This window comes from Synchiropus splendidus, chromosome 18 (genome assembly GCF_027744825.2).
Source record: "Synchiropus splendidus isolate RoL2022-P1 chromosome 18, RoL_Sspl_1.0, whole genome shotgun sequence".
NCBI lineage: Eukaryota > Metazoa > Chordata > Actinopteri > Syngnathiformes > Callionymidae > Synchiropus > Synchiropus splendidus.
The window spans coordinates 8086969-8112518 of NC_071351.1; the positions used below are offsets into that span (position 1 = coordinate 8086969).

Below are 25550 nucleotides of genomic sequence, written 5' to 3' on the forward strand. Positions count from 1 at the left end.
AGAACGCAGGTTATGTTAGGTTTAAATTTTTGCCTACAGACATGTTTTGGGGAGTCACTTCCACTTGCACTTAAATCCCATCTCGAACCCATTAGGGACCAATTCGCCAAATATGACTCACTGTCTGTCTGCCGGAGAGAGCGGTGGGGTCTCTCTGGCCTGTAACATGAAGCATCCAGAGGATCACAGTCCGTGTTGGCTGCAAGAAGCAGAGATTTCAGCTCCTGATGTAAACACTTCACCATCATCTCTTCTCAAAAATACAAGCTAAACACTCACCAGTGTCCTTGACTCCACCTTCTGTTTCCCTCTCCTTTCTCTCTCTTCCTCGCTTTCATGGATAATATCGAGCCAAAAAAGGAACTTCACAGGTTTTTCTGGTACAAAATCCTGAAGATATCAAGTCCTGGAAATGTTATTTGTCATTGGTTATCATTTGGTTCATAAATATTCAGCAACACTCAAATTTCTGAATTAATTATTAACACCATAGGGCATTTTCTCACACTGCATACATTTCTGCTGACTCACTGCAGTATCATTCATCAGATGTATTTCCGCTCACAACTTCTTTGAGTTTTATAAATGAACCACATCATTATTTAAACTCACTCAATTCGTGGTCACTTTTTAAAAGAAAGAGGTGAACTTCTTGCCGAAACCGGAGATGGCTGTGGAGGGAAGTAGAGAAGTGGGTGAAGTGAAGGTACTATTGTCGCGTACAAGTATAATCAGGGCACAGAAATATTTATACTCCACACCTTCTCCTAGCTTTCCAGCTTGCTCAGCAGCTCCACCGGGCAGGATTTTAGACAGCATGCCTTCTCCTTCCATTCCGGGCTGACCCGCTGCTGCGCTACCGATACCTCCGGGTCGAGGAGCAGCCTTGGAGCCTGTTGAGAGAGTGAAGACAGTTCATTGAATAGTAACCCATAAATCCAATGGCCCAAATATCTGCATCCTGGGAGCATTCCGAAAACATATGGTTGTCTGTACCTATTCCTGTGAGCGGCGGCTGGCCTGGTTTTATTGTGGCAGCTTTTGCTCCAATGGCTGTTACCGGAGGGGTCTCGATCTTTGTCTGAGGAGAAAGAGGAGAGAGAAGGCTCAGTATTTGTTTTGTTGGACGATGCCATTTATTCATCCAGCCAGCCATCATTCATTCATCATTGCTAGAGGGGTGCAGACGATGAGTTTGCTCAGCGAAAAGGCTCTCCTCTTTTGGGTGTTGCTTATAGAGCTGATGAGCTCAGTCGTCCACTCAAGGTCCGTAGTAGACCTGCTGTTTCTCACTGTGCAGGACTTTTGGTGAGGACCTTAAGGTCTCAAATATCGATGGAGGGTTGAACTTAATAATTTGTGCGGACCTGCTTCACGCTGAATGAGTTTTCATATCAGTGTTGGCTCATGAAATCGATATTTTGCACCTGGTTTTAATATCCTCTCAGCGCGATCACAAAATGAACCTCTATTGTTACATTTAGACCTGAACTTCTGCATTTTTTTATATCTCTCTGAGGGTTTTTGCTGAGTCACTGTGAGTGGTCTTTTCACAAGAAAAGATGTCGAACAGGTTCTGTATCTGTTGTGGTCGGAAGTGTTTGTCTACCATGAATGTTGGATAGAAACTCATAAATAGACGCTGGACAGCAGCCATGCCGCCTTGTAACCCCTGAGACTTTAAATCAATACTTTTAATTACTCAAAGGACCCGACATGAAATCAAGTGAATGAGTAAGCACGTTGAAGAGCAATCAATCTGTCTCCAGTCTATGTCTTCCTGTAAGGCGGCTACAGCTATCGAACAGCATCCAGATCAATCCCCGCCTTATATTAAAGTTAAAATACTGTTAGCTCCCCAGGTTTGGTGTGTTTAGTTTGTGTGAGAGTGCCTTGCTTCATGTTCTTTAGTTGGGCTGTTTCCTCTCAGTGGGCGGCGGCTTACTCTTCCTCTGGAACGCTTCTGACTCACCTACTCTCCGTCAGCACAGCTGCAGGTCATCTGATCTTGTCTCACACGACTTGAGCTATCAGCAGCCTGTTATTTGCTGCTGCGTTGCTGTACCCAATATGTAGACTGTTCTCAAGCTCAATAGTGATGTGCTTTTTGTGACGCAGATCAATGCTTGTGTGGGATACATGCTGACTCGACTTAACTGAAGAGGGGTGTCCAAGCACACACTCATGACTGAATCTCGGCATCATAAAACATTCTGCACACAAGGGTGAATTGGACCCATAGTCCTACTCACCATGGGTGTAGACGTGGGTCCCATTTGACCCGGCTGCCTTGCTTGGCCCATAGGGCCCCCTGTGGATCCCATCTGTCCTGGTTTGTTTTGGTTCTGACTCATCCCCATCCCCATGCCCATGCCTGGTCCTTGTGTTGTGGGCTGTTGCTGCAGTGGGCCGGTGGTGGTTGTGGCACCTGGCTGTCCCGGTCGGGTAGCTGAAGTCTGAGCCTGTTGTTGAAGCTGTGTCCTCTGTCCCTGTGTCCCGTCTGTCTGGGAGCCAGGACCTCCCTGGCGCCCTGATCCTGCAGGACCACCGCTTTGGCCCTGACCCCTTGAAGAACTCCCGGTCCTAGAGGAGCCTATGAGGAGAAGATGGAGTTGACTGAATTTTTGTCTTCAAAGAACTTCCCTTCTGTGCTTCTACAGTCACTGATAAAACCTGCAATGAATTTATCCTATCATCTCACATATCAATACAATCTTTACCTGGTTGTCCCTGCATGTCCACCTGCTGCTGGGATTTACTGCGTGAGGACCGGTGGGGGTCCCCTTGTCTGGAGGACCGTTGGCCATGATGGTGCCCGGAAGGATCTCTGGAGTATTCTGAGGAATGGTAACTCCCAGACCTCGATTCTCCACGCCTTCCTGATGAGGATGATCGGCCTGAGGTCTCATGCCGCATTGAGGGGTCCTTTGGGTGCCCCTTGGAAGACCTAGAGGACCTTGGCTCATCAGAATGACGGGATGAGGAAGAGTGTCGGCTAGAGCTGCCGTGATGCCGGTGGTCACGTGACGTGGAGTGCCGCCCACTGTGACCGTACTCATCCTGGGGCCAAAGGTCTTCCTCAGGGGGTTCATCATAATCGTGATAGGTGTGTTTAACACCATGGCGGCTCCTCCCACTCGAATGGCTGCTGCCATAGTGTCTAGAGCTGGAACGTGGCTTCTCAAACCAGTCGGTCTCCTCCTGGCCAAGATGGTAGGCTTTGGAAACCGAGAGCAGATCACAGTCAATCTCCATGTCGTTTGGAGACAGCGGCATGCAGGCTGAGAGGAGGGAGGACGCAGAGAGACGACGGACCGCATGCCAAAAAAAACACAGACAGAAGGAGACACAGAAAGAAAGACAGAAATAAAAATACATCCATGCAATTACTCACATGTCACAAACCACCAGACAGAAAACAAACACTGCAAAACAGCCCATTAACTGAGATGTCAGTGCAAGTAAAAGAAAATTACATTTACAAACAAATATTGCCACTTATGACACATTTTCTTTGAAGTCATGATCTTACTTTCTGACAAATACATTACCAGTCTGTCTATTTCAAAGGGTAAACGCTCACAAACGTATTATTTTGTATTTGATAATATTGTCTTTTAGTCATTAAAATATATCACAACGCAGGAATTCACTGACAAATAGCTACAACTCCTTGTTATAGCTCATAAAGTAAGCACTTATTGCTTTGTATTAATTTACAGCATGTATAGTGTGAGATTTTAGAAGTTATTTTATCAAATAATTGTTGTAATTAAAATCTCCATGAACTGTTTTGCAGTGCGGATACATATTTTCAACAGATTGTGTAGGACAATAAAGTCATACTTGAGGCATTGTAAAAAAAAAACCCTGTGATTAAAAACTGAGTTGTGACGTGCAAAGACCTTCCAAGTGACTCAGAGTGGCGAACGAGGAAAACGACCACGCCGGAGAACCATGCGAGATTTGGACAAACAGATGACTGGACGGACAGGCAGGCAGACAGACAGACAGCAGTCCACTGAAATGAGAGCTCCATATGGCTCTCAGGAAGAAGAAAACATCAGCATGCAACAGCTAGCTTTGTTGCTTTCTCTTTCTCTTTTCTAAGCCTATTCTCTGGGTGGGTGGGGGACGTTTAGATAGACGGTGGGGCAGTAGTAGTGAGACTATGTGGGCGTTCAGCGCCCACAATTACCTTCGCTGTCTGAAACAGCACAATGATAATCGTCTATTAAGTATGTGTCTTCCGTCTTGTAGACATGCGTCCGAGGAAGGTCCCGTATGTGGTCTTGTACATCTGGCAGAGAATGGCTGGAACCATATTGGCCGTAATAGTATTGATATCTACTGCTGCGGTTGTCATATGGGTCGGGACCTAAACTTGATGATCGCCCAGAACGCATGAACCTCCCCATTGGACTGAGTGGGCTCTCCTCTTCAGAGTACTGCCGGGTGGGGTGGCGCCCCCTGCTGTATCCAGATCTGTAGGAGCGGTCATCCCTCTCATAAGATCGGCTGCGGTACCCAGAGTAGTCCCTAGATGAGATCTTGTCCATGCCATAGCCAGTGGAACGAGAGCGACCAGTGGACGAGTAGTATATTCGATCGTCTTCCCCCATTGATCCGTAGTATCGACTAACGGGGGTACTGGCACTGCCGGCCTCGTAAGTACTCCTCTTGAAGCCATAATCCTCAATAAGCTGACGTCCTCGAATGTTGGCGGAGTGGTAAGCCCCACCAGCAATGCTTGAATAGGAGGCCAAGTCTGCCTCCACGTCTCGAGCCTCTTCTATAGGAGAAAACTTGGAGATTTTCTGCTCCATACTCCCCCATTTTCTGTGTTTGCTGCGCTTCGACGACATGACGGCGGGAGCCAGAAGGCCTCTAGTGGACGATGAAGGTTTCTGTACCCCAGAGCGGAGGCTGCCATGTTTGTAGTCGAAGTCATAATAATAGGGGGATCCCCCACCCAAGCTACTGCTCACGCTGCTGCTGCTGCCCCCTAGAGGTCCGTGTCTGTAGCTGCTCTTACCCCTGCCATGGTGGTCGTACAATTCTTCTTGCATCGCTGGCTCTTCCTCGGGTGCCCTGCCGTACGAGGAGCTGCCAGTTCCACCACGTGTTGTACCGCCAATGGTGCTGCTGTGGCCATGGATGTCACCTGGGTAACGCCCGGTACCGCCATGGTGCATCATGTCCCCTGCTGTCGTGCCCAGCCCATCTTTTGCCGTCAGCTCGCTGACATCATCGATCATCATGTAGTTCCTTGGAATGTTTTGCTCTAAGCCAGGAGATCCATACATCCCATCTGCTGTGCTGTACGTGGAGGGACTATCTACTGAATGTCCATATGCATTGGAAACTGTGTACTGTCCATATGAGCTGGCCGTTGTTGTTGTATAGCCATAAGCATTAGCAGTTGTTGTTGTGTATTGTCCATATGAACTCGCTGGCGTAGACGTATATGGACCATACGTTGTCGGGGGCATTGAGGAGTACCCACCATAACTACTTGACACCGGTGCGGATCCATATGGCCCATAAGAGCTTGCCATTGTTGTTGAAGCGCTGTACTGACCATAAGAGGGAGCTCCACTTGAGTAGGTGGCGTCCTGTGCTGTTGTCGTGACCACAACTGTGGGGTTGCTGATCGTCTCATAGTTGGTGGGTATCTTATGCTCCAAGTCAGCAAGGGTGGTCTGCCTGGGTCTTCCAGGGTGGACTGTCAAAATATCTGCCTGGGATTGCCCAGGGTATGGCGTGGTCTGGCTGGGGTAGGAGGACACGGCGCTAGGATAGGGTGAGCTGTGGGTGGGGTAAGGAGGTTGACCAGGCGGTGCAGGTCCAAAGCCTGTATGCCCTGGTTGGGGCTGAGACTGAGGTGCAGCTGGTATCCCGATGTCTGTCTGGGGGTATGGGGGCTGAGTCTGGGGATAGGTGTGAGAGGTGTAGGAGGTTTGAGACTGATAGGATGGTCCGGGGGTGTGACTATGGCTCTGAAGAGGAGTGGGCTGTGGCAGTGCTTGGGATTGAGACACTGTTGGATAAGGGGGCTGGTTAAAGGTTGAGGACTGGTAAGGTAAAGTTGATTGAGTTTGTGCTGCAGCTTGGCTATGAGGATACTGACAGGAAAGGAAAGATGATGTTGGGGGGTACTGGGCAGCTGTGTTGATGTCACTTGGAAATTGACTTAAAGGAGCGGTGCTTGGTCTTGTAGTCAGTAGCCCGTTTGTTTCATGTGATGCTGCTGCCGCAGCAAGACGCAGGTTGTTTAACTCACTGTCAGACATGTAGTCCCTAGTGTCTCCCATGCATCTCAAATACGCAATATCCCTTCGTTCCCTCTCTTTCACCAGCGTCTCTTTTCTTTGGTGGATGCCCAGCTCTAAGTATCTCAGTTTTGCGTCAATCTCTTTCTCTTCTTCCTCGAGTTCCGCTTGTTGTTTTCTCAGTTTCGTTGATTCTTGCTCCACGGCCTTCAGCTCATGGGTGAGGTCCTTGAGGAGGCTGGCTTTGGCAGCCAAGCCAGACCTAGAGGTGGGCTTGAGGCTGGGCACGGAGGGCAAGTAGACCTGTTGCAGTGCCGGTGTCATCATCGGCAGGTGAACGGATGTTGCAGTCTCCTCTGGAGGTGGGCTTGGCAGGGTTCTCTTGACCTTACGGAGCAGTGAGCTCTGCTGGAGGGCCGCCAGCTGGAGAAGAAGAGCGAGAAAGAGACAGAAAGAGAAAAAGGGAAACATGTAGGGGAGAGTTGGGCAAATGTACAGAAATTTTAAAGGTGTGGTAAATGGTATTTGCCCAAGCATGTGAGAGGACAAAGTAAATGAGTGGATGGGAAGAAATGTCAAAAAAGAATTCGCAGGATTACAAACATGTTGTAAGAAAAAGAGATTGTTTTGTTTCAACAGGAGGGAGTCAAAATGAGTGAATTCAGAATATAACAAAATATAAAAATGGTAACAAGGACAGGAATTGACAAGGTTGACGAAGGAGACACGTGATGACACGAAGACGAGGACAACCAGAAACAAGAGAAATATGTGAGTTAGAATGCAGCCATAAACTTTTGAAGAAGCAATCTATAGATTTGCCGTTTTTAGTATTGTTTATTTTCGTCCAAGTGCTTTTATGTCGACGGTAAAATATGTTCCTATTTTCATCAATTCAACTTTTAGCCCTCATTGGAGAAGCTCTAGTGAAAAAATGTCAGATAAAGTTTTATGTTCTTGTTCAGCGATATTCTTCAGGCTCTTCAAAGTGCTCGTTCTTGGGCGGTCTTAAAATTAGTTGGATTTTTCTTTGATTCAATTATGCATGCATTGATCGCAGTCTTGTGAAGTCGAACACATTTCTCTCATTAAAGCCAACCCGGGAAGACTTTCATGTGCTTTTCAATTTCACTGTGCTCAGTGGCAGTTGTGCGGGAGATTAGGAGTATAGCTTTCCTGTTCATGAGGACGACATTATGTTCCTGCTAAGAGTGGCTTTCCCTGAAAATACAACATTGGCAATGATTTTGCTCCTGGGTTATAGTTCTAAAGACATATGTGTGCCGTGGTTATAGTTTTATAGAGTAAGATGTCTTAAAATGTCATGAGATTATTATGTTTATTATGGCATATTTTGATCAATCTGATCCCATTATTTATAAATATATATATATATGTAGGTAATTTTGTGATTCTAGTGTTCCGTCTTCACTGTTGGCTGATCTGTGTGACTCTACCTGGTTTTGAAGCGCTTGCTGTTGATACAAGGCCAACCTGGCCTTCGTGTGCTCATCTGTGGTGGGGCTTAGAGGCTTGGGGTCCGACATGGACCTCTGGGTGCTCTTGATGGGTCGGGGCATTGATGGGTGTCGCTGGGGTGACTCGGCTGTGTATGACTTCTGTTGGGGCGTGACATGGGCCTTGTTTAACCTCTCGCTGGAAAGAGAAGTCTCCAGCAGACGATGAGGAGACACTGGCGAGACTGGCGAGTAGAGAACCTGCGGAGATTTGGGGGCACCTTGTTGCTGCCGTATGATGCTCGAGACCGACTCATTGTGAATGTGGTTGTGAGGTTGGTAGTTGATGTCCAGTGGGTCTGGCCGGCGTCGCTGTTGCTGCTGCTGTCGCTGTTGTCGCTGCTGGTTCATATCAGCAGACTGTTGCATGCTGTTAGAAGAGGAATATGGACTAACTGTGGTTGGAACGCTCAGCTGAGGTGCCACAACACCTTGTGACTGGGCCTCTGGGTCAGTCTGGCATGCCAGGGACTGGCCTTTTTGGGTTCGCTCAGGTCCTGAAATGTAGTGTACAATCTCCACTTTGCTGGGGTCCGGAACTGTCACATGAATAACTGGAGAAACTCTCCCTAGATGCTCCACCTCTGTCTGACAGGACATTTCTCGGAGTGTTTGGATGGCTATACTGGAGGAGACCATCTTGGACGAGTCCGTTTTGGACTCGGTCGCTCCTGTGGCATTGGAGGCAGCGTGGCTGCTCGACGACTCTGCATGGCGTGAGAACCGTGATCGCCGTCGTCGCACAGGTTGACCTGTCTCTGCCTTGTCTTCGTCATCATCCGTCTGAACAGAGCAGTCAACACTGCGACCACGCCTCCTGGTTCGATGCCGCATCATGTACCTAGTTACACAGAAAGCAAACAATGCAACACAAACAAATGAGCTCCCTCTCCTGTAATGTGACGATGTAAATGTAAACTTCGAGTTGTGTTTGTTTGACACTATGACATACTAAAGGCTGCAGAGATGATTGGTGTTTTAAATCCTTGAAAAGCCACTTTTAATGTCGTACAAGAGCCTCTGCTTTTTGGTAATTCCTGGTGGCTCATTCTGAAATCTATTTCAACTCGTGAGTTTTACCTCTCCTCCCCATCCTCATCATCCGTTTGCACCGAGCTATCAACGATCCTGCGGGGGGAGCCGTAGAACACCACACCGTCACCATCCAAGCTGTCTCTGCTCAGCCTGGTCATGGAACTGTGTTTCCTCATGTTGTTCCTGGTCTCCACATGCTCATCCTGGGTCCTCAGACACATCTCGGAGGAGGAGTTAGGGAGGGAACGGGAACCCATTTGGGCGTCGATGTAAGGATGCACGGGCTGCCCATCCATCTGTGAAGAGAATCAGGAAAACATCACTTATATACAGCATAACAATGTATTCACTTTTATGTCAACAATAGATTATGATCCAGGGTTAACCCTCGGGTGTTTAGTTATAAAAGCCTGCTGGAGATCCAAATTTAAGATAAAATTCAACAAGCTATTTAGGGTCAGAGAGAACCCTCTCCATGGACCGTTCGATAATGTTCTTCAGACTTTCCACCTTACATACCTGCAAGCTCTGAGCTGCAGCTGTTTTTTGCCTTTTCTGTTCTTCAAGCTGCTGCTGAAGTTGGTGTTGCAAAGACTGGATCTGGTCCAGTTGGGATTTCTGTTGGGCCAGCTGTTCCCGTTGGACTACGAGTTGTTTCTCACGCTCTTGCTGCTGCTGATGCAGAACCTAAAAGAGTAGAGAGTGAAGTATAGTGTGGTGAGATATGGAGTTGCTGTGGACGACGACAGTCGGCTGAAAAAATAAAGCATCCAAGAATGACTTTAGAGAATAAAATTAAAATACCGAAAGCAAAAAGACATGCCATGTATTTTTGAATCAAGTCATTAAAAATAAATCAGTTGAACGGATGAAAATCAAACCTTTGATATAATAATGCAGACTGACTTCTGCTGTGCAAATGGGTTAGAAAAACTTGGGATTAGTCCAAAAAGCATGAATGTCTGGGTGACACGGGTCAGGTGCGGTATGTAGGGGCTAATTGCTTATATCACTCACAAAAAGCCCGTAGGAGAAGCTTATGCATATTTATCATGGCATAGGTTGCGCAAAAAAGGTGTTCGGGCTTTTGCTTGTGTTGTTGGTTATTGGATGCATATTAAACATTCCTCATTCTCATTTCACAAGGCGTCCACACCTGTTTAACTGAGGTAACTTGAAAGATTTTCAACTGCTTGTTCTATCAAAAAAGGAGAACATTGTTTCATTAGCTCTAGTATATAAATATTATTAATATAGATTGAGTTATTTGATAAATAAATCCCCTTTTGGTACACACTCTTTATGGTTTAAAACATCACAGAAAACAAACACTTCTCACACACACTTTCATGCTATCCATGCACAGTTCAAGGGTCTCAAAGTGACCCACAAAGGGCTGCAGTGGCTGCAGGTTTTCGTTCCAACCAAACAAGCTCACTTCAGTTAACCAATCAGATGTTAGCAGTCTCAAGACCCATGTTTAAAAAGAAACTTGAATGGTTGTGACAAAACGTGCTCCCACTGTGGCCCATTTGTGGATCAGCTTGAGACCCGTGGTATACATTGATAGACATTGTTAAGTTTAACAATGTTTTTTTTTTCCTTCATGAATACGAGGGCTCAAACACAAACGTTTATAGCGCGTTGTGTTGAACAGAACCAATTCAAGAAACTGAATATCTGAGTTAACCCTTTCAAATCCGTCAACTAGTAAAGAAGAATGAATTAGAATAGCACATGCATCTGACGACATGCACACACACGAAAAAACACTGTAAAGTAATGAGAACAGTACTGCATCACAGGTCTATGTACAACAGGAGCAAAATTTAATAATGCTGTACTTCAACACAAATGGCACAAAAACATCCAAAACTAGATACAGATTCAAAATGCTCAAAACAATGCAACCATCTTGGTTCGACTCGGATCTTCCTCTACCTGTTCCTTGATGGTCTGCAGCTCCTGTAATTCTCTCTGAACCAACATCTGCTCCTTCTCTCTGTGGAGCTTCAACTCAATCCTTTCCCTCTCCAGCTCCTCCTGAAGCCGCAGTTGTCTGATTTTCTCCAGCTCCACTCGTTCTCTTTCCATCTGCAGAAGCTGTTCTTGCTGCCGATGCAATCTCTCTGCCTCCGTCTCACCCTCTTTGTGTACAGCACCCGGTGGAGGGAAGGGTGGCAGACCTCCTTGAATGGGTAAACCGCCAGTGGGATCAGTCACTGAAGGCTGGGCAAAGCCAAGGGATTGTGACTGAGTCATCGGTGCATAGGCATGAGCTCCTGGAGGGGGCACTTGCTGCTCCTGTGCACTGGTAGCCTGCTTTTGTTGCTGTAAATGTGCTTGAGACAGGTTGATGGGTTGCTGTTGTGGATCTGTTGGAATCACAAGCGTTCCCTGTACTGCTGAGGTCTCGGCAGAGGTCACAGTGGCACCCTTGCCTAGATAGACTGGTTCGTCCTGGACTGAAGAAGACGTCAAAGATACAGTCACTGAGGTGCTCGCTGGAATAGACATTGTGACTGCAGCGGAAGTGATAGTCGCTGATGTTGTTTGTAGCAGACCAGGTGCTGGGTAGCGCACTGGTGCTTGTCCTGATAAGGTTACCCTTGGGCCCACCGGTAGTCTGGTTAGACTCGATAGGGGCACTGGAGTCATGTTAGGTGACGGGAACGGTCTATAGACACCCCTGAGAATAGGTCGGATCACAGAAGCAGGTTGGGTTGTGATTGGTAGCGTAGAAGCGATGGGTGTCTGTATCGTGGAATAGATCATACCGTCAGCTGATCGAATGGCTGCAGGGTACATTGCTCTGAGACTAGCCTGTCTGGCATTGATAAGGTTGGTCAAAGCTTGGCTGTGTGAAATTGGTTTCCCATCTAATCCAAAGAGTAAGTTTGGTCTCATGCCAAGACCAGCGGCAAGTCTAGACGTAGCTGGACTCGTTCCCCTTCCCAAGCTTCCGAACTGCATCAAATCTGGGTTGCTTCCATATCGATCCATAGAGTTGAGTGCTGCACACATGCGACTGATTTCCCTTGCAGTTGTGGCGCTATATTGAGCCAAGTTGGCTTCTTGGAAGCTGGCAATTTCCCGTGCTGTGTAACCATAGTCAGAACTGATGTTAGACAATGAGTTGTATCTCCTAATAGGCAGCGTTTGGGCTGCAATGTCCCCACCATGCCTCAGATCAGTATATGAACCGTACTGCATTCCCATGTATCCACCGTAGCCCTGTTTCATAGCAGTGATGTCCACAGATTGTTCCCCTGGCGGCTGGAAATGAGGATCTACTTTGCTATATGTATGAAGTCCAGCATCAGCCAGGTTTGTGTCAGACATTGAAGGCTGTAGTCTTCCTGGGTAGGGCAATGTATAGGCTTTCCTTGCATCCATTGGATACTCATGGTAGCGTCCAGATCTTTCTGGGTCAGACTCATACGTAAGCGGGGGAGCTGATGGTGGCCTTATGCCTTCTTTCTCAGATTCTCCAACGCAACTACCACCAAATGGAAGTCTGTAAACTACATCACAGCAGGCTGGCTGGTTCTCAGGTTTAATCTGACCACCCGCAAGATCCATAGCGTCCTGTCCTTGTTCTACCTTCACCAACTGGGTGACTGCCCTTGGCTGTTCTGGTCCTCCATTCATCTGTACTACCATGCTATGAGGGGGTTGTACTCCAGCAATCAAGCCTGGAGGACTTGCTTTGCCTTTTAGCTCAACTGGACCAGAGCCATACATTTCAGTGTTAACAACAGGGGATACAGCGCTGACTACAGCAGAGGCAGAGCTAGTCTGGCTCACGAGTAAGTCTTTTTTCATAATTGGTGATATCTGGCCTGTGAGATTGAATCTGGCCAAAGCAGAGGCCTGTTGATGTTGGTGTTGCAGCTGATGGTGTTGCTGCAACTGTTGTTCAAGAATCTCCTGTTGCATTTGCAGCTTCTCCTGCTGTTTTTGTAACTCCTTTTGTTGAATACTGAGGTCTTCGAGTTTAGCATCGATTTTGGGGATTGATGGATCTGTTGGCGGTGACAAAGGGGGCTTATGCTGGGAATAGCATATGGCTGATCCCATGCCTTGACCAAGATCGATTTGATTTTGATGTGGGTCACCGTAAACTGTGGGCTTTCGAGGCTGAGTCATAAACATGGACGCGGCCACAGTGACACTCACAGTGGTTGGTGTTGTGGTCTCCTGGGTATTCAAGTTCATGATCAGTGGCTGTATTACAGTTGAATGCCGACCTCCCTCTGACACACCATGGTATCGGCGACATTCAGTAGCCAGGGAGGTGAGATCCATCCCTTGATCTGTCATGATAATTGGTGTTGATTTCGCAATCGTCCTGAGATCAACCACACTTCCACCTTGGATCATGTGACCCTGCTCTACTCGAGAAGTGCCTGGGACTGTAGAAATACGGCAAAGGGAGATGTTATCCATCGACATGGACCCTCTTGTGTAGGTGCTGGCAGTGCTGACCATACTTGTTCCAACATTTACTTTCTCTATCCTCTGCGTGCGATAGAAACTCCTTGTAGGGGAATGTTGGTAAGGTGGTGTGTCTGGGGGGCTTCCACACGGGGAGTAGCTGTCAAATGTTGACTGACGGCTGAAGCGAGTTGGTGAAGACAAAGGTGAAGTAGCTGTGTTCACCGTCATTGGCCTGGCTGGGCTTCCAGGTGGAGAGTATGGGGCGTCTTGTGAAGACTGCTGTCTGAAGAGCCTTGGGGAAACTGATCGATGTGACGTCTGGGTTCCCTGAGCGATCACCGGGGATGTTGGCCCAGAGCCACTAGTCTCCATTCGAAGTGCTGAATTGAAAGTTTGTGTGGAAAACTCAGCTGTATTTCTTCTGGAGGGGGAACGTGTGGGGCTTTGAGGTGGAGGTGATGGAGAGAGAGGAGGACTTGTACTTCTGTAGTAAGTAGTGTACTTGGGAGAACGAGGTTCAGTTACTCTTTCAGCGGATGATGTTGAGCTGTCTCGTGCTTGGCCGCCTCTAGTCTCCCCAACCCTTCTGGTGATCACCTCTCTTTGACTGTAGGCCTGGGTTATCTCCGCAATCTTGCTACAGACACTGGAGACAGTGGCTGAAGATGTAGCGGTACTTCCAGTGTGTCGACCATATATGCCCGACTGAGTAGATGTCATAGTGTGGCTAGTACTTGTTTGAGAAATGGTGACTGCATCTCGAGCATAGACACCATACGCTGCGATAGTTGTAGCAGCCACTGTTGGAGTTATCCCATTCTTCCCTGCCTGGCTTTTAAACCTGTCCTTGTGGCTGTCTTTTGCCGAAAAGTGCTGTGTCACTCGGACATCAGGGATCCTTCCACTTTCGGCAAACGAAACAGGAGCTGAGATCTGCGTTGGGCTTGTTCCAGGGGTCAGTAGAGCATTGCTCTGTTCAAGTAGCTTCGCAAAAGCTGAACCTGTGTCCAGGAGCTGTTTGTCTGTGTAGGAACTCTCAATTTCAATCTCTACTTGTTCATCTGTAGCGAGCTGCATCTTGGTTATATTCTGAGAAGTCTGACGGATCTCCTCATAAATATCAGTTTCTATCTCTGCAGCTTCATTGTCGTATCCCGTTTGGTCTTGTTCATATTCATATTCATCATCATAGCCTTGTCCGTTGATGTCTTCATCGTAGTATTGACCATGTCTCCCATGCTGCTGCTGTTGCTGCTGCTTCTGTTGTTTTTGAAGCAGCTCAGCTTTTCTCATCATCTCCTCGTACACCTCCTCTGCACTTTTGAGTGGTTTGGACGTGGAAGATGGTGCCGTTGTGGTGGTTGTTGTCGTTTTCTCTATTGGTGAGTAAAGCGACATGAAGGTAGGAAGGTTGTACTCACTGCCGGATTTGTAAATTTTGGACTCATATCCCTCAGCTTCAGAATCGAGACTCTGAGGAGAGTATTCAGAAGCGGAGGAACGATGAAGCTCTTCCATTTCTGCCGCCTGTCTCAGCTCTTCCGTCGGGGATGCGTCTTCGATTGGTGACAGATTACTGGGTGGGGTCTTGGACCTTTCTCTGCGTCTCTGAGCCCTTAGCTCCTCCTTGTCTCGCTTCGTCTTCCTCGCTGTACTCCTTATTCTCTGCTGCTCCACCTCCCTCATCTTTTCCTGCTCTCTCAGAAGTTCTTCTTCCTCTCTCAACTCATCTTCCTCTGAGGAATCTTCTATAGTCGGCAGCAGAGGACCATGAGACCGATGCCTAGCTTTCCTCTGCTGCTTAGCCTCTTCTAGTCTTTGCCGCCTGCTAGGGCTGCTGTCGCTGTCTTCCTCCATTGATGAGATGGATGTAGGAGACTGACCTGAGCCATATGAGGAAGAGGTTGGCGGCAGAGTTGAAGAGTAGTCACCCAGTGAACGTTCTTCAGGAGAACCTGTCAGACTTTCCATCTCTAGCTCGGGTTCTCTGTCGAGACTCAGGTCATTTTCGTTGCTCAGCTCCATGTCTCGGCTGTAGCTATTGGTGTTGTTGAGTTCAATGGTCTTGAAGCGCCTCAGTCCACCCTGTGATGACATGACGTCTTCCTCACCTTCCTCCACAGAGCCCTTGTAGACGTCAGTGGAGGTCTTGGTTTCTTCTTCAAAGCTGCTTGAATGATGCTGAAGCCGTCTCTTCTCCTTTCCTGTATCAGAAATGTGCTTATGGTGCATTTTCTTCGGCTTTTGATATCCATACCCTTCATCCTCATCCTCATCTTCATCCATTTCCTCTTCCTCGTCTTCATTCTCTTCATCAGCACTCATCTCCATGATCTGTCTCCTCATGAATTCTTCATCAGTCATTTCGGTCTGATCGACTTCTTTTTCCTTCTTCTTTTTCTCCTTCTTCTCTTCTTTCCCTTCTTTTCTTTTGCCCTCCCACTCTCCTCCATCCTCTTCTTCTTCTAAAATGTCTTGAAGTTCCTCGTCAGAATCATATGAATCTGGAGGTATTGACAAGGAGCGTGGGCGCTGCTTCCCTCTGTCATCTAGGTCCCGGTCTCTGTGTTTCCTGCCTCTCCTGTCCGGCTTCTCCTCAGACAGGCTCTTCTCCAGCAGAGGCCTCATGGAGCTTTCAAGCTTCTTGATTTCCGAGGGACTCGGCGGAGACCCCCTTCCAATGATCCCCCTCTCACTGAGCTTCATCTCCTCCTCTTGGATCAGTCCAGTGATTTCACTTTGGGAGCTGGATATGCCGTCTGAAGAATAACCAGTGTCACTGAGGCTCTGAGGGCTGCGGGACAAGTCGTGTGTGCTGTTGTTTTTTGTATCCTAAAGAGACAAAAGGAAATCATAGATTACACTTCAGGAGGGTTTAGATTTCAGTCACATTGCTTTGGTACTGTATATATTTGATTCTAAAGGGTGACAGGAAGTCAAATCTTTGTGTTTTAAATCTCTTAAATAAAGAAAAAATCATATTCATACATTTGTTCATAGAGTTAAAAGACAAAATATTTAACTGTTTAACTGTCAAAATCATGCTGGGTCACAAACATCACAGAGGCACTAACCTGGTGAACGAAAGCATGATGAAGAGCATCGACAACTTTTCTAAAACTTTTATAACAAGTAATTGATGGTGACAGGTCAAAGGCATGAGTTGGACAAGAGCTCATTGCTCAAGAGGGAATCTGTTTCTCCAAGTTGCCCACTTGATTTCCTTTCAATACAAGATCATTGGGGTTGGGAAAAAGGGGTAGATATGCCAAACTAGTGTGTTTATTTGTTCTGCTACAGAGTCTATTGTGGAAGCATCAACATGAAAACAGACATGGAGGCGTGCTGTGCAGTTATCTTCATCAAAACGTGTTGAAAAGTATCCCTCAAATGTGACACAAAAGGCTGTCTAAAGTTTGTCAATTTTTGAGCAGAGACACACAAAAAAAAACACCCGACAGAAATGTAGTACTCACATCATAGTGCCTGGACTTCTTAATCTCTTTAATTGGTGTGATCTGCTCTCCTTTCTTCTGGGAGGGTTTGGTGTCTTTGGTGGTTTGGCTGTCCGGCTCAGTCTTTGGCTTCTCCTCAATGGTTTTCGTTTCTTTCTGTTGCTCAGTGGTTGGGACAGAGGTCGGAACAGTGGTGGAGTCTGCTTGGTGTTTGGCAGCGGTTGGCACAAACGCTCCACTAAGAGCGGTGTCTGCCTTCGGTTTCTGAGTCGGGGAAGGTTTGCTTCCTTGCTGGCCAGTCGGTTTATGCAGCGGGCTTTGCTGACTTGTCGGCGGCTGGTGACGAGGCGAACCGCTCGGTTGGTGTTTGGGAGACGGCTGAGGGACAGGAAATGGGGGGTCGTCAAGGCCGCCGCCCGACATGAGGCGTTGTGTTTGGCAGTTGAGACACAGCCATTCTTTCTTCTGTAAGACAGAAAAAGTAGAAATCATCACCTGCTTGTGTTTTTGGCACCTCATTTTTTGTGGCCAGACCAGCATCATTGGCGCCACATCGCCAACACCTTTTAAATTATATTGTGGGTTGATCATAATTGAACAAATGTATTTTATTTTACTGGAGGTGAAAAACACCAACATAAATATTCAGAGACATAAAGGTGTGCAGAACAAAGAGCCGAGAATGAAAGGCTAAACTCAAATTATTAGAAGGCAGAAGGACAGGAGAGAGAGGTAGGAACTAGGACACGGAGGAAAGAATAGACAGTGGAGAAAGGAAAGATTTCTATGACACAAGAAAATAGAAAATTATCAACCTCCTCTGAGTGCTTGAAGTACATAGGATTTCAATACGATCTGCTGTCTGTCTGAGTCAGGAAGCTTCATGAAATGTCTTGATACTTTCAATGTGAACTGGCACTGTTGAGCGACAGGTGGGTAAACCCCCCAAACAAGACAGAATAGAGTGGGTAGCTGTCGACAAACCAATAATTCAGATGAAACTTACAAGCTGACCAAGCAACAATAATCTTGTTCGCAAAGCCAAGTGACACAAAACTGATGTATGTATTGATGAGTCATATTGCTCCCTAAACGCGCCTCTGCTGAGTGTCAACACGTGATTGATCGTACACCGGCTGCTGGATTAGTACAGCATCATTACCAGACTTCACTAACTGGACCTGAGTCATGAGGAGAAGTCTGCTGAGGATGAAAATGTTTGAGAGAATCGGGGGCTTTTGAAGTGAATTCTTTGAAGTGCGGGAAGGAGTCGTCCCTGGACAAGAGTATTATGTGAGTGGGTGAAGTTGCTCGTGCACCCTGCAGTGCCAGGATCAGACAGATGACAGGCAGGGAGCCACGGAGAGGAGGTGAAGTGGTGAAGTTAAAATAGAACACATGGTACTTCTAATCGCCCGTCAGAGTCACTGTTTTGGCTTCAGCCTGCAGTCTTAGCGACCTCCCTCCTTCTCCTCTCCAGAGACTTCTTGCTCCGCTGGGGCAATAGAGAGGAGTTCCCATGCCAACTGGATAAATTAGCGCACAGCCCAAACTACTTGAATGCCTCCACTTGACCAAGGAACTCACACCAGTTCATGAATTCATAACCAAGTGTTGATGACACAGCACGACGTGACAAAACATACAGGCGCTCTGGAGGAAATGGAGCCGAGACGTCGACAGACTGCCAGCCAGAGTGCCGCAGAGAGGATCAGGATATTTGTGAAATTGAAAAAAAGAGACAGGGGAGTGAGGAGAAAAGAGGCGGATTCCAAAAATGTACAGTGAATTAGTTCTGCCTCATGAAACTGGCAGTTGAAGAAGCGCTTTGATGCGAGGAGGTGTGCGTGTTAGATAGGAGACAGGCTGTGGGTGTAATTGCGCGTGTGAGATCGAGACAAGTGTTTGTTACTTCTCAAGTTTTCTCGCCACACATATTCAAATTAATCCATTACTGTTTTTTGTCCAGCCCGCTCTTTTGTGAGCATCGCTGGCTCCTCGGAACGGAGCCGTGCTGACATTTAAACACGAGTTTTAAAAGAGCAACGGTGAGAGGCCAGAGAGCTGCCAGGGTCAAACATGACTCTCCTGCAGCCTCCGAGAAGGACAATAGAGTGGACGACAAAACCAGATAACTGTGGTTTAATGTGAAACAGAGAAGAACTGTACGTCACTTGTGGGTCTGTGGCACAGCAACAAAATGAATTTAATATCATCTTGGCTTAAAGACGTACGCTCATAAGATTATGTCTTTCTTTTGCGTAACTATTAAAGGTTGTGTGTGTCTTTTACATCCTGAATCAACTCCCTCAACTCTTTGATGTGATTGGAGTCTGACACAGTGCTGAATCAGACATGAAATCCTCAACCCTTGAAAATATCTGGGTCAGTCGGTTCAGCTTTTTCGCCTTGCTCAAGGGAGCACACGAACAACAGCTCCTATGCCGGTACTTTTTATCAACAAATTGAAGCAACATTTCCGACCAACAATAGTTGAGTGGACAGACGGGCGCTTGTTTGCGGGAGCTGAGGTCCAACTCTATCACTACATGGTGATGATGTGTCATCTCTGGGCTGCGATGACACATCAGCCGTGTGTCACTACAGCCCAGATTGGCATTGATCAAGTGTCAGTGTGACTGTTCTGCTCCCATCATTTGCCCACTCCAACAACAAGTACGCACAGAAACTGAACCAGAATGTGATTGTGAGGAATATGAGCTGCAATGATATATATTTTTTTTTATGTCTAAAAGCATAGTGAAACATGCAGGAGAATCATCGGGTCGTGTCGAGGAGGCTGCAGTCATTAGTTCTGGAGTCAGTCTCCCAAATTAGCAGGTTCTTAGATTCTGCGTTGCCAGCAAACGCCGGAGGTCATTGCTTGATTCTGCTGCGGTCTGTTTTCATGTGGAACATCAGTCATGAGCGACAGGCGGGGGTGGCGAGGGGGAGGGGTGACGTCTTACCAAGAATCCTGATTGAATAAAAACAGATGGCTGGCGAACATCACACGTGCATGCTACGTGCAATGAAGTCAATAAACCTGATTCCAAAGGGGAGATGGTGGTCAGTGGTCGCACAGGGATAATGCCACTGCACCACAGGAGAATGAGTCAGACCACATGTCAGAATCCCCCCTCCCTCACCCATCCTTCTTTTATCGCTCCGATTTGCATTGAAGCGCGGACTTTTTGAGGCTCCCAAATGGAGAACTTGTTCTGACCTGAACCCAGGCCAGCTCTAAATCTGATCCTGGGTCAGACCCCCAAGTCACTTGAACTGTCCAACTGGCTCTGTAATAAGTCTCTAATAACACGACTAAACTTTTTTTTTTTTACCAAACATGGTGTGATGACTTAAAAATATGTTCCGCAACAATGAACATATGTGCCACTGTAAAGTTATAGATGCTCAAATGCACACGTCCATTCAGTCCTTATTTAATGGCCCCCCTGTGGTTTATCTTATCTTCCACCACTACTTTCCCACAGACTCATGTGGCAGATGTTTTCAACATCTTCGCAAGGCCTAGCTGAGACAGTAATTTAACATCCAACAGAGAGACACTCCTGCAGTTATGGATACTATTAACATAATAAAGTGGAGAAAGGTGCGGCATCTCTTTGTGAATATGGTAATGCAGGCAATGAGAACCGTGAAGACTTGGCTCTAAATATAGTTAGAAATATCCCTGCATGAATATTGAGTCAGTCGGGTTACACTTTAGATTGGGAGAATATATATTAGCCATTCATAAACTTATTTGCATTCAATATCATGATGTGATCATGATGTTGTTTTGGTGGAAATTCCATGGTAAAATTTAGGTTTCACAACTCCCAATCAATACTTTCTAAATACTGGCTAATATGCTGCTGCTAATACACAAACAAATAAGTAGTTTAATTTTATTCAGGGTGATAATCGTCAGTTCCATCTGTATGTGACCAAAATCAACTTCTCTTTCAGATCAGCACCATGGACAGCGGCAGCGCAGTACCCCGAATCACCAGCAGAGGGTCGGACCGCTGCGGTATTACCCGTAGCGGTTCAGAAATGATGAAATAAATTGCCAGGCATGTATAAAAGCTGGATTCTGAGTGTCAAAATCGCGGCGTGGCAAAAGCATGAGAGTGCAGAAGGCGCAGAGGAGGAGGCAGGAGCTCAAAAGAGACAGAGAAGGGGAGAGCCAAGACGGACGGAGATGCGGTGGAATACAAAACCCCTCAGATGCTGGTTGCAGCTGGATCTATCTAGTTCCACAAAGATGTGAGTTCATTCTGAAAAACATTTTATTGCCCACACATACAGTATATAACACCTCTTTCTTCTCTCTCAATTTCTCCCATTGCTTTCATTTGAGCAATCCATCACTCTTTCCACTTCTCTTGGCTCTCCACTTCCCTCTCTTGGGATATTTCTCTTAATGCTGAGATTTGTCATCCAGAAAGTAGAGCAGCAGTGTGTGAGAGCGTGTCGGTGCTTTGCATGAGCGTGCTCTTCTTCTCAGTTTTCATTTATTGCCACGATTTGTCATCAGGTCCACAATGAGAGCTCCACTTCCGCATGTATGCATGCTATGTGATTAGTGGGCCCGAGGCAATTTAAGACTGCAGAGGAACACACACACACACACACACACTTGCTATTTCTCCCTCACGCTGCAATTAGTCATCACATCTCCCACTGAGCAGAGCAGACGAACAACATGCTTGTGACAGAGTTAATTCAGCAGCCCACGCCAGAATTACAGGGAAACAGCAGAGCTCGGCTCCAAATGGAAGGCAGAGGGATTCAAAGGGAAGACCATGAATCACCTTCCATTTGAAACAGGAACACGGACATGCCCTCTAATTGATTTTAAATTACTTGTTTAACAGGAGGCTCACAGTTTACTGAGATTCTTGTGGTAGTATGTCACATTAATTCTATCAAACGTGACTCACGGATCCAGAGTTGTGGGTGATTTGATTTCTGAGTTATGATTATTTCGACCGGCCTTCAGCTGAGGAGGTTCCCAGCGGCTTAGATTGTGACTGCTTCCAATTCTTGGAGCAAATCGTGCTTTAGACAAAGCCCTGTTTCGACTGTCAGTCATGTTCCATGCTGTTTCAGAAGCAGCCAAATTAGTTTTGTAACTTTAGTTTGCGCTAATCGTTCTTGAGCACATTTGTCCCCAGCTATCTTCAGACCCTCCCTCGTGAGTCTCCATGTTTGGATTGCACTCCGAGTTTCAGTGTCTTTGAGCAGAGTCCGTGAAACTGTATTGCCAATGCAGTGAGAGAGAATAAAAGCAGGAGGATGGGGAAGTGTGAGTGGGCAGATGAGAACAGCTGGAAGCGAAGAAGGAGGGCCGGCCAGCCGATTGAGGTAATGGAGCAGAAGCACATCGAGCGCGTCTCTAAGGAAGGAAAGCAAACAGAAGAAAAAATATCTCCCTGCACATAAAATCCGAATGGAACTGTCCTCCTGGGACTCACTCATTCAGATCCAAGCTGAGGGAAAGTTAGGAAGCAACACACTCAAGTTCATCCATTTCAAACAAACTCCTTCTGACGAACTTGTACGCCACTTCTTGCTTCACAAGAAACCAGGATCCGCGATCGATATTCTGTCATGTCTTCATTTGACAGACATAATTCCTCCATACATCACTTGAATGTAGCGGCAAAAGACAGTTGGATAACATTTGTTGGCCAGCATCCGTGATTGGCTTCCACACACACACAATATGACAAGTGAGTGACAGGAGGTGCACCAGCATTCGTCATGGCAACCTCCAAGGTCAAGCTTGGACTGTCAGAGCGAGTCTGTCCGGAGTGCAGCTCAGAGTGGCTCTATGTGGAATTCTATGTGAATTTTTTTATTTTCATCACCATTTCTATTCTTAACAAGGAGCTGGAGATCTTCATATCATGGATGAGCACGCCGCAGTGGAGCCACCTTGAACATTCACGTTATGTTTTGTGATCATCGCGGCCCATCTAGGTCTTTAACTGGCCCCTGAGCCGCACATCAGCCTTTTCCAATGTACACTGTAGTTAAAATGAGTTTTTTAAATTCATATTAAAGAAAAGAAATAGTCATATAAACACATGCTGCAATGATTCAACAACACATTTTCAGCCTTAAAGGGTTCAGCAACCACACAAATACGCTTAACCTGTCAACATCTGTCATGTTGTCACGGATGATTTCCTGGAAGTGTAACAGCTTGTGCAGGAAAAGTCAAGTCAATTCATTTCAATTCAAACATCATATTTATCTGAATGTAGCCCCAAGCACTGTTTAATTCAGATCAGTTTTGACAAACACAAAATGAATGTTTAACACAACCGTCTCTTTAGTATTATTGCTGCACTCATGAGAGCCATTTAAGGGCTATTTATTGTCCACCTGAGGCACACAGCTACGTTGCATGCAGTCCTTCCAAAAAGAGCCAGGAATAAATGAGTCCTGAAATAGAGGTGGGCAGTTTTCTGTCACGTGCTATATTCTGAGAGTATTTATGGAGGCAATCATATGTGAGTCATTCATCTCTGACTCATTCCGCTGTGTATTTAGTTTACCTTAAAAAGCAGGTTCCCCTTTATGACAATGCATCCGGCCTGAGTCACCGTGTGATCCCTCGCTGAGAAAAATCACACGACATAAGTCCATCATTTTACTGACTTTGATTCTGCGCGAGGGAGATAACATGTCATGGAAAGACAAATCAATGTGTTTGTCCTTGATAGGGGAACATCCGCACCCACAGACAGGCAGAGCGAAGGCAGAAAAGACGCCGCTCGCACAGCGACAGGCTGCTGTAAGTCGCTTTAAGTTGAAGCCGTTGCCAAGTCTCCCCACTGAGCTTTTGTCGGAGCCAACATTTGCTCGGAGAGATTCCCCAATCATCAGAACTGTGCTCTTTGAAGCCGCAGCTTTAATAGTCCAGCTTCAGTGCATTTACGGATTCCAGCCAAAAACATGAAGCTCTTGTTCGTCAAATAAACAGACCCAAAAAAACACTCTTAATAGTTGTTTTGTAAAAGCAGGATTGATTGACTTTACCTCCAATGTTAGACTCTGGTTGTAGCACACAGCAATTTCATCTCAATGTCATGTTCTGTCCGTATTCTTTTTCAATCTTTATCGTGTTTGTAAGGCAACTTAAATTTGCCGCATAAATAAACATGACTTGTCAGGCCTTCTTAGTCAGTTAGTCTCCAGTATTGCACTGACTCATAAGCAGTGAACTGTGACCAGGGTCGTCTGTCTTGACTCATCATCTTTTATGGCCCCTTTCCTTCATAGTGGTCTGCTGAGTAGGGGGCATCAGAAGCAGAATCAACTGGTGAGGAAACCGGCCCTGTGGTGGGGGCGCAGTGAGGTCATGTCATCCTCTTTACACGCTCTGCTATAAGAACACACTACCATGTTTGATATGAGTCGTGAGTTTTGTTCCATATGAAGACATGATGTTTGGGATATTTCGCTCGAGCTCCACAGCCCACATCTCAGTTGTGGTCTCCTGAACTTCCACACATCTCCCCTCATGAGAGAACACTTGAGCGGTGTCATCTGTGACACATTGAGATTCCAGCTTGTTCATAGTAATTCTTCGTTTCCTGAGGGAGTCCTACTCTATTTTTTTTTCCTCCCTGTGTGTTCACTGGGCGCCGCTAATCAGCTGTGTAGCCGAGGGAAGAGAACTCTCTCCTCAGTGACCCATTTAAAGTCAACCTGGTGGAGCGGCGGAAGGAAAGTAGGCCAGATGAAACGCTCAAATTTAGACACTCCGCACAAGCCTGGTTTGACTGATCAGAAACCGCATCAGAAATCTCAACTTGTGCCTTCAAAGGATGACAATTCGTTTTCAATTTAATAGGCAATTGGTGTCAAACTCAAGGCTTGGGGGCCAACTCTTGCTCACCTCCTTATTGTATGTGGTCAGCTTGAAACTTGACAAAGAAAAATCCGTTCTCATTTCCCACTTTTTCACCACAAACATTCCCCCAAACCCAGAGTTAAAGTCTGAGCCAGGTGTGTCTTAGAAAGGATGAAGTCAAGTGAAGAAGTAAAGTGATTGTTGGAATAACCAGTGTTTAGCAAGTGAATGTAGGTCAGTGTTTACTGAGGAGGATGACAGGGAAGTGAGCTCAGCAACAAAGGGCTGAAGATGAAAGGATGTGCAGAGAGGAGGAACAGAAGGAAGTGATAAGGAAGAGGAGAGGCGAGAACGGCAGGTCGTTGTATTATTAATTGTAGCGAAATGTTCTGAAGTGCAGCGGCAGTGAACCGTTGGTCCATTAGAGGCTCAAACTTGCTGCTGCTTCTATTTAAAGTTCTGATTTCTAAATACGGAGCCATGACGCACTCATTCTGGACCTACTTTTCTGATATCATCCGGTCACTGGTGCTTCATCAGCACCTGAGATTAGCTGCATATCACGAGTGCTAATGTTGGGTCTGTGACGTACCATTAAAATAATTAACATTTCAGCTCATCGTGTCATGGTTTCTAACGCAGGTCTGGCTTTACTGAGACGCACCATGCGCCAGCACTTATTAGTCGCTTCTGATGTGTAACCACACAGACGCTTCCTGTGTGGTTTCTGTCACTTTGCGCCCACCATTCTGATTTATTTCCCACTTAAAGAGCAACTGTAGTGTGAAGACATGCGCTTCAGCCTGCAGAATAAATGGTTTGTTGTTGAGCCAATGTCAACAGCAGGTTATGGAACATTATGCAGCACCTCACATCCACTGTGTGTGTGTCGTTCTGACTCTCTCTGAGCGTGTGTCAGCGAAAATACTCTTTATTTCTCCATGTGGTCGTCAATGTG

The 25550-nt window shown here is 46.5% G+C and overlaps 2 protein-coding genes across 5 annotated transcripts in view; one reads left to right on the forward strand and one right to left on the reverse strand.

Annotated features, from left to right (window-relative positions):
• Nucleotides 1-25550, reverse strand: part of bsna (bassoon presynaptic cytomatrix protein a) — a 58289-nt gene that overhangs the window by 4994 nt on the left and 27745 nt on the right. Inside the window, exons 4-16 of one of the 4 annotated variants that reach the window (XM_053849542.1) lie at nucleotides 16741-17184; nucleotides 10766-16096; nucleotides 9344-9511; nucleotides 8870-9120; nucleotides 7730-8630; nucleotides 4199-6695; nucleotides 2721-3218; nucleotides 2253-2593; nucleotides 997-1081; nucleotides 762-893; nucleotides 613-671; nucleotides 280-390; nucleotides 122-199 (exon numbers count right to left, since the gene is read on the reverse strand). In XM_053849542.1, the coding sequence (XP_053705517.1) occupies nucleotides 631-671; nucleotides 762-893; nucleotides 997-1081; nucleotides 2253-2593; nucleotides 2721-3218; nucleotides 4199-6695; nucleotides 7730-8630; nucleotides 8870-9120; nucleotides 9344-9511; nucleotides 10766-16096; nucleotides 16741-17184 (10689 nt within the window). In that variant the 3' untranslated portion in view covers nucleotides 122-199; nucleotides 280-390; nucleotides 613-630. Of the gene's footprint in view, nucleotides 1-121; nucleotides 200-279; nucleotides 407-612; nucleotides 672-761; nucleotides 894-996; nucleotides 1082-2252; nucleotides 2594-2720; nucleotides 3282-4198; nucleotides 6696-7729; nucleotides 8631-8869; nucleotides 9121-9343; nucleotides 9512-10765; nucleotides 16097-16740; nucleotides 17185-25550 lie in introns of all 4 variants that reach the window. The other 3 variants (XM_053849541.1, XM_053849543.1, XM_053849544.1) reach the window with 3 other exon arrangements.
• Nucleotides 1-25550, forward strand: part of LOC128749693 (helicase ARIP4-like) — an 87268-nt gene that overhangs the window by 322 nt on the left and 61396 nt on the right. Inside the window, exon 2 of the mRNA XM_053849551.1 lies at nucleotides 20692-20991. The gene's annotated coding sequence lies outside the window, so the exon portion shown is untranslated. The remainder of the gene's footprint in view (nucleotides 1-20691; nucleotides 20992-25550) is intronic.